General features: G+C 44.9%; 1 protein-coding gene across 1 annotated transcript; it reads right to left on the reverse strand.

The window, feature by feature from the left end:
• Positions 1-1931: 1931 nt before the first annotated feature.
• TAC1 (tachykinin precursor 1) lies at positions 1932-7376 on the reverse strand (the record flags this gene model as incomplete). Its single annotated transcript, XM_082045604.1, has 5 exons — positions 1932-1981; positions 4647-4700; positions 6366-6389; positions 7014-7110; positions 7254-7376. 5 exons carry the CDS (start codon positions 7374-7376, stop codon positions 1932-1934), a joined length of 348 nt encoding a protein of 115 aa, XP_081901730.1.
• Positions 7377-8516: the final 1140 nt, after the last annotated feature.

Here is an 8516-nt window from a genome sequence, read left to right on the forward strand (position 1 = left end):
CTGTGCTGTTCTCCAAATATGTAAAGCCAACTCAATTTTGCGTAGTGTTCTCTGGATGCAAATATGCTTGCAGTGGTTTCTTCTGTGGGGCAGTTTGTGAGATGGTCAGGCTGCAGGGAGTGAGCAGTGGGGCTTTTCTTCTCCTCTCTGCATCTCACAATTCAGCACACACGGACTGTGAGCCCCAGGAGCACCGTGGGCCTCCAGGCTTGAAGAAGAGCATTTTAAAGGTTTTTCTTTCTTTTTACCCTTCACTGAGCGTTAGTCAGCATGCATTTCCACAGTTCTTTGCCCATGCTGTTAGCCCAGCAATCAGCTTCTCCCCTCATTGAGCTCAGTGGGAGCTCATACAGCAGTTTATTAGTCTGAAAATTAGCCCTGGCAAGACAAAGAGCTGGAAGAGAGCCAGTGCCTCCACTGTGTGTCACATGAACATGGTCCCCAGAGCAAGTCTGCCTCAGTTTTCCCACTGTGTAGCCTCCCACTTCACTAGACCCAGGTCCTAGTTAGCTGGAAGTGGGGTCTGGTTTAAGCACAGGCAAGCTTAGGTGCTGCTCCTAACCTGGCAGGAGTGAGGTTCTATGCCACCGCTCCTAATGGCTGCAGCTGTGGTGATGCTTCCAGTAAACCTGAAAATGGAGGTTGCCGAGTTCACTTTCAAAATAGAAAACAACAACCAGTTAATCACTTTGTATTACTTGTTTTGAAATTTGATTAGTATACGCAAGCCATTTTCACTGCTGTTTCATCTGCGACGAAAGCTCATATGACGGCATCAAACAGAGAAGTATAGCTTTTAGCAGGTGGAAAGAATATAGATGTCCAGATGCCTTGGCATGTGATGAGATGTATGTATCATTTTGAAACTGTTCTGGAAATATAGTAGCCAGATACTTTAATTAAAAGTATAATTACACTCTTTTTCTCTTATATTCGTGGATTCAAGCCAATGGGTGCTTTTATTATGAATCTGAGGGCTAGAATTTATTAAAAGCTTGACTTTCAAATAATAAACCTGCTATAGTGGATGAACTCCACAGCAAATTATTCTACTTGAAGCTGGGGGATACATCAGGCCTTTTTCATTCACGCATTCACGCATCTTGACTTCCATCGAGTTTAGGATGAACGGCACCTTGTGTGACCGGGGGCAACCCTAGGAACACCTGTCTCCAGCAGCAAATCCCCCAAAATTTCATCAAACCCACACGAGAAGGCTCACAGCTTCCCTGCAAAAGGAAGTAATTAATTTGGTGTTTCTTTCCAGTCTCAGACCACTGTCACTTGGATCTGAGTCTCATTCTGGACCAATGTGGGAAATAACTCCATCACTATCAGCAAAGAAAGTTATGTTGCAAAATCCCCAGAGTAGTTTTTATTTAAAATGTTGCTATCATAAAATTCCAGACTGTGAAATGAAGATCTTGGATTCCCATTCAAATTTTACCCATCCCCTTTTTTTAAAATATATAGATACATAGTCACAAAACATAAACCATGCTGCAATGATACAAATATATTTTTTCATACGGAAATTACAGTACATTATAAACCATGAAAACAAACTGAGGCACTAGACTGTACATCAGGTCTGTTCTGCACTGGCTGTGAAGCCGATAGACTCGCTTTCAGTGAACAAATTTGGTTTTTTTGTTTAGTGAACATAACTTTACGGGTCATATCAAATGATGTGCTTTGTTGTGAGATGTCACCAGGGTTGCTGGTCCTTTCAGAACCACAACGCACCTTTACAACACGTATCACTGCCACAATATGAAAAATAATAATTTTATTGAATGTACAACTCAAAAAAGAAACAAACCCATCGGTTATTATTAAATAAATAATTATTCCATACAGTGGTTAGTTTATATTACACTGCATTGGCCATTTGAACAAATGAAGTTTAATAAATAATGCACAGGAATGTCTCATTTACGCCTCTGTTCATAACTCTGTGCTATGCTTCTTTCAGAGGACCCTGTAAAAAACAAAGCAGAATCAAGCACATGGCACAGCCTTGTGTAAACCCCAGCAAGCACAAGGAAACTTCAGAGACCTGCAGACTCCTGGGCCACCATCGGTGTGTTTGGAACTGAGACGAGGGCTCCCTGCCCAACCCCGAGCTGCTTTGGTTTGGTTTTACCTCTCAGAGTACACTGTCCTTCAGGAGGCTGAAGGTCTGAGCTGCATTTTCTACCTCTCGTCTATCGAGCTGCTTGAAGCACCATTAACTCAGAGCCTCTTTACCTCCCAATAATTCATCTAACTAACAGGACCTGTGCACTCAGATCAATTTGTGAACAGAGGCTTTCTACATCGACATATCCACCTTCCATCCTGCAGAGTCAGCTCTTCATCAGATGAACATCTCTTCCCTGCCCCTCAATCCCTGCACACAGAGATACCTTATACTAAAATCTACAGCAAGAACTAAGCAAACCTCAGACTACCCTGTGGACGAACCACAGCCTAAAATAATCTCCAGTAACATATTCACATTTACTAGCAGTAGATCTCTCCCTTTTGCTCTTTTAAAATTAGAGGAAAACCCAGAGGGCCCTTCTTGGGCAGAGCCTGACCATCGGGTGACACAGCTGGTCACCAGAGTCACATTTGCTTTGACCCCAAAGGGAAGATTGCTTTTGTGGAGTGTATGCGTGCCTGCCTAGTGCATGCAATGCACAGCTAGTCTGGGGGGATTCAGCACTGTATCCTGCAGGGAGCTGGCATTTTGGACCAGTGACACTTTTAAATTCACCAGTTGACTTCATTTTTCACCAGGCTAAATGCAAAATGAGTTGAGCTTGCTTTCTCAATATGGGTTGTTAGCCATAGGTGTGATTGTTTTCTACCGGGAGTGTTCATCTGACAGACTGCACAGCTGGAGACACAGGCAGTGTCAGAACCCACTGCACCAAACCAGGAGCTGAGCCACCAGCATCCCGCTGCTCTGCTTTATCACGCCAGGCTCTAAATCAGCTCCACACTCACAGCCAGCGCAGGGCGGCCTGAACCCCTGCACATGGCCAGGGGACTCAGGAACTTTCTGCAGGAGAAGAAAACCATGGCACTGAGGCACAGCACCAAAACTCCTGCCCAGTTAAATGTCTTTCAGTAGGGAGACATAAGGACAGTCCTAGCATATACTTCTGATCTTGCTTTGATTGCACAGTCCTTAGGACTGATCTTCTCCTCCAGAGAAGCAGAAGCAACTTCTTAGCATTTTCCTCTCAGGGAATCAGGCAGAAAAGCATTGAAATCTAGTTTTACCTGTCAGACGGGTATAATATAGCCCGACAGGGTAAAACTTCACCATTCCCCTTTGTTACAAATACCACATAACAGTATCTTGCCTATAGCAGCAATTTGAAATTAGGGCAGCAAAATCTTTGCCTTTTTTAAACATTCGCTCTATTTTATATTCTCACGTTAATGTAAATGTAATCCCAATGGAAACTAAACCAAATTTGTTACTTGCAGGCTATTTACTTTTGTGATAGCAGATGTATTTACAGGTATTATGCATTTAATAGCTATTGTCACCACAGATAAAATTGTACAAAATTATTCGTGATACATAGCAATTTGCAAAATGATGCATGGAGCAATATTACTAGTCTGAACAAGCTTTAATTGAAAATAAAAGTTACTGACAACTGTAATTGCCGAATATAGATCACAGTGTGTATCCACAAAATATAAAGGTGTCAGCTAGTAATTTAACTTTTATAATCCATTTAAGAAAACAGCAAGAAGTATTTCAGAGACATGAAATATGTATTAGGTTTTTTTTAATTTTTAAATTCCTATTCTGAGGAATTAACTGACGCTTTATGGTTCACAGTGAGGGATTTCCTCAGCACAGCCCTATAGCACCAGGAAGCTGGAGCTATAGGCAGTCTGCAGTTACCCACAGGGGCGGTGCACGTGAGGGAGGAGGATTTTGCCCTATATGGATGCTATGGAGAAAAAAAACAAAAACACCCCCCCCCCCCCCCCCCAACAAAACAAACAAACAAAAATGACCAAAAAAAACCCAAACCCCACAACAAACCAAGCACAAATTCACAGTACTTGTTGAAAGCTTAAAATGCTTGTTGCTATTTTTTTTTTTCCTTAAGTAAAATGAAAAGCTACAAGAGGCTGGGAATGTTTAACACCTTGACCTGCAGAATGAGGTGTTCTTCCACCTTCTGCTCCAAGTTTGCAGAATAATATGATCTCCAGAGGTGATGAGGATATCCCTTTACCTGGGGAGATCCAGATTTGGATCACAAGTTTAAATGAGCTTTACATTTTCAGCCTTGAATTTTTCTTGATGTGTTGGTAAAATTTAGTTTTTCTTGTATTAGCACTATGGGGACCAGCAGAACATGCTGCTGGCAAGGACAGGGCAGTAAGGAAAGTGCCCTGGGAACTTCTACCTGACCTTGCCTGCAGCTCACACCAGCCTGATCATCTCAAGCATCGGAGTGAAGCAGATTCTGAAATTTCTTGGTTTAGAAAGAAAATCCTGATCCTTTTTCAGAGAATTCTGGGTCTACACTACAGAAAGGCTGCTTCTGTCCACTGGGAGAGAACAAAGAGACAACGGAATGAAGAAGCTGTATATTACCAAGTACCAGATTTAGTCTTATACATACCAGAATTTAAAGACCTTTTGCCCATAAGTCCAACAAAGGAGTCTGTTTTATGCCCTGAAAAAAAAAAATATATATTTGGGGTGTTTTAGTACGTTTTAAACAGGCAGACTTTTAAGGTAATGTGGTCTTGTGAGGAAGGAATATACAGGCTCCAAATCTGTTCATCTCACAGACTAGTTGTTCACACCGCTCTCAGACAATGGAGAATGAACATCAGTCTGACTAATTAGACTACACAGTTCAGACCAAGGCACAGGCCAGTTAGTGGACATCTTCTCATTAACTCAGATACACTTCTGTTTTCTTTTGTTGGTTTGTTTGTTTTTTAAGTATAATGGAAAAACAATGGCAAATAACTGATTCTTATTCCTCTCCCAGTACAATTTCTATTGATTTGAGAAGATGCACAAGAAACTAGTGTCTTGATATAGCCTGCATCTGTGTAATACATCTCTTCTACCTGTTGGGTTTTTTTCTCTAATGTGGAAGTATAATCTTCCTTGCAGGTCAGGTAGAGCCCTTATTGGATAGGGAGCCAATTGGACTCTATATGTCTGGACACGACTGAGCTAGACAGTCTGACTCTATTTTTGGAATATTTATGAGTTCCAATATTACCTTCCTGTCCCATTAGTACTCCTCAAGGTACTGGATGTGTAAAGGATAAATTATCCCAAGTTTTGGCCTACACACATACTAGATAAAGTGGTAGCTATAGTTTCAGATAAGGAATGAAAAGGAGCCATTCTTCTTTCTCAAAGTTAAATTTTGAGGCAAACATAGAAATTTCTATTTGGAAAGAATTTTGCCTGGTTAATTAATCTACAAAGCAAGAAGAATGATCCTCAGACCCCACTGGTATTAATTCAAGCCAAAGCTGTTTCAGAAAAGTATAATTTTTTACTTTAGTCAGCAGGCTATTTGGCATGAGCTTCATATTAGGTTCTTTAACTGGTCTTCCAATAAATACATAATCCTAGTAATAAAATCTTGTGGCTAACAGAACACTGGGACAATTTTTGACCTCTGTGAACAGAGGAGGTCACACAGAATACAAGATCTTCTGGTTCCCGTCTAAGCATCTTCAGATAAATTCAGAGAATAAAACTATCACTGTGCAGAACAAAGCAACACCACACTGCTGATACCATCTCCCACTTGGTGTTACACAGAAGCAAAGCAAGACACACTTATTAATGGGGCAAGATATGCTTATTTATATAGTCACAGATCATCAGTTGGCCCCTGTTGTGAGCAAGGGTCTGATTCCCACCTAGACAGCAGAGAGAGCACAGATACAGTATCTCACAGGCAATGGTATGGGCTCTCTTGTGGAATAATTCTCAGGGATTTGGGAATTCACTACTCTAATTTTCCAGATTTTGCCATCTTAATTGCTCCTCTCTGAGTCTGGCAGTGAGCCTGCCTTACTTGTGAGAAATGCTTACAGAATCCCCCCCGTGGGAAATAAGAGAGAGCTGCAACATCCACACATTAATGCAGATCGAAATCTCAAAGCTTGTGGCGGCTCGGATGAGGTCCAGCCTCACGGCTGCATGGGGTGGGGGATTTCAATCCTTTAACAGAACATTTCCTCGTCACTGGTGATCAGTCCCTAGCTGAACCCAGACACCTTCTAACTAATCCCCTTAAATATGCTATTCCTCATTTGAATATCTTCTAATAATTACCTAACATATTTGCAGTATTTAAACTTACTTTTGTGAGAGATCTGGCCATATCCTGATTGGAAGAGGAAAGGAAAGAGAAAAAAAAAAAAGGAGTTGTTGAAAAATAATTGTCATATACATATGATGCTACTGCAGTGCTTTGAATAATGAAATACAGAAACTACCCTACACATTCTAATTAAGGGAAATCAGACTGATCATTTACAGCTGCACTTCTCTTTGAACAGACTACAAAAACTTGTTTTAGATAAACCCACGCAGTTTAGATCTGTTTAGCTGCAGTTTCTTAGATCAGTTCTTGGATTAGTAAACACGTAGAAAACACGACAATAATTGTATATACAACCAATTTCCACACTCAGACAATTCAAGGGCACGCACACCGACACGTGAATTGTCATGATACTCCTTACTGGTATATATGTGCTGTACTTGGTATGCACTCAGCACTTTAATGCAAAGCCCACTCGCTTCCGATAAGTGAGTTTATCTGATATTAAACTTGCAAAAAAAATTCCCACAACAGCCAGGAAAAAATAAACCCAAACAACCCACATACGAACTCTTGAGAAAGGTTTAACTCATTAAAACCGAGTGACAACGCTGTGCAGCTCGGCGCGACGGCGGAAGAAGAGTCATGCAGAAAGGCGTGAGAGGGAGCCGGCCCCCCACTCACCGGCATCCCGCTTGCCCATGAGGCCGAAGAACTGCTGGGGCCGGGGTCTCCGGGCCATCCTCTGCAGAAAGTGCTCAAGGGGCAGCGGCAGCTCCTCCTGCGGGACGACAGTGCCGGCGCTCAGCGCGGACCCCTACCCCGCCGCCGGGCTCCGAGCCCCGGGCGGCAGCGCCCCACACTCCCCTCCCTGGCCCTACCCACGCGGGGCCGGCGGGCGGAGCAGCGGCCGCCGGGGCTCACCTTCCCCTGGTCGCCGTCGGACCAGTCGGACCAGTAGCTGAGGTCGTCGGTGGCGCCCATCTCCTCGGCCAGCGCCTGCGCCGAGGCCAGGAGCAGCACGGCGAAAGCCAGCGGGAGCCTCATCGCCGCCTCGACGTCCTGCGGGGCAGAGGGTGAAGCACCGGCACCCCGAGCCCCGGCGGGGCGAGCGGCCGCTGGCACCCGCGCCCAGGGGTGTGCGCGCACACAGCCCTGCACACACACACACCAGTGCATACCTGGGTACACACTCCCTCGCACATCCAAGGTACACGCACCTAGTTACACACCCATAACTCCCTCAGCAACTGCTACATACATACACCTCTGGATGTACACACACCTCACACATATAGACTCGTATGCAGCTAGAGGTACATAGCAGCGCACAAATAGACATGCCCATCCAGAGGTGCCCCTTCACATACATACATACAGTTACATGTACACACACCCTTATGTATACATATACATCTAGATAGTCACACCTTCCCACGTATACACACCCATCCCAGATACTCACACATGCACATATCCAGGTACGCATACATCTAGTTATAAACTCAAAGCCCCTCACACAAACAGCTATACACTTTAGATGCACACGCCTGTGTAAATACACAGCTTTCCACATGCACAACGATACACTTTTCTAGAGGTACACACACATCTCTTTGCCCATCCATGTATACACACCGGGATTGGCACAAAACCATGCTTGTGCATACAGAGACATACACTCGTGAACATACAAGCATGTATAGGCACCCCCCATAGACACACACACATATGGAGCCCCCTGCATACACATATAGACAGACACATAGAAGTACACACGCACGTACATACCCTCACAAACATATAGACAAGCGCATCCTCACTCATATAGGTACAAACGGACGGACGGACACACACGAACGGACGGACGGACGGACAGACAGACAGACACGCTCCCTGAGGCACACGCACCGTCTGCACCGGGGAGGGCGGGCGCTGCTCGCCGTGCGCATTGGCCGTCCGCGGGAGCGCTCCCCACTTTATATACCTGGAGACGGGGAGGGCCGAGGCAGCCTCATTTGCCTAAACGCAATTACCCCCGGTTTTATCGTCCCAACCCCGTGACAGCTCCCGCCCCGGCGAGCAGCCCCCGCCCCCCGCTCCCGCGGCGCAGCCCGGAGGTGCCCAGGGCCGGGGAGCGAGGGGCGGCCGGGCGGCTCCCCCCGCCCTCCGCTGCCGCTGCGAGCC

The sequence above is a fragment of the Streptopelia decaocto genome (assembly GCF_964273445.1).
Source record: "Streptopelia decaocto genome assembly, chromosome: 2".
NCBI classification, from domain to species: Eukaryota; Metazoa; Chordata; class Aves; order Columbiformes; family Columbidae; genus Streptopelia; species Streptopelia decaocto.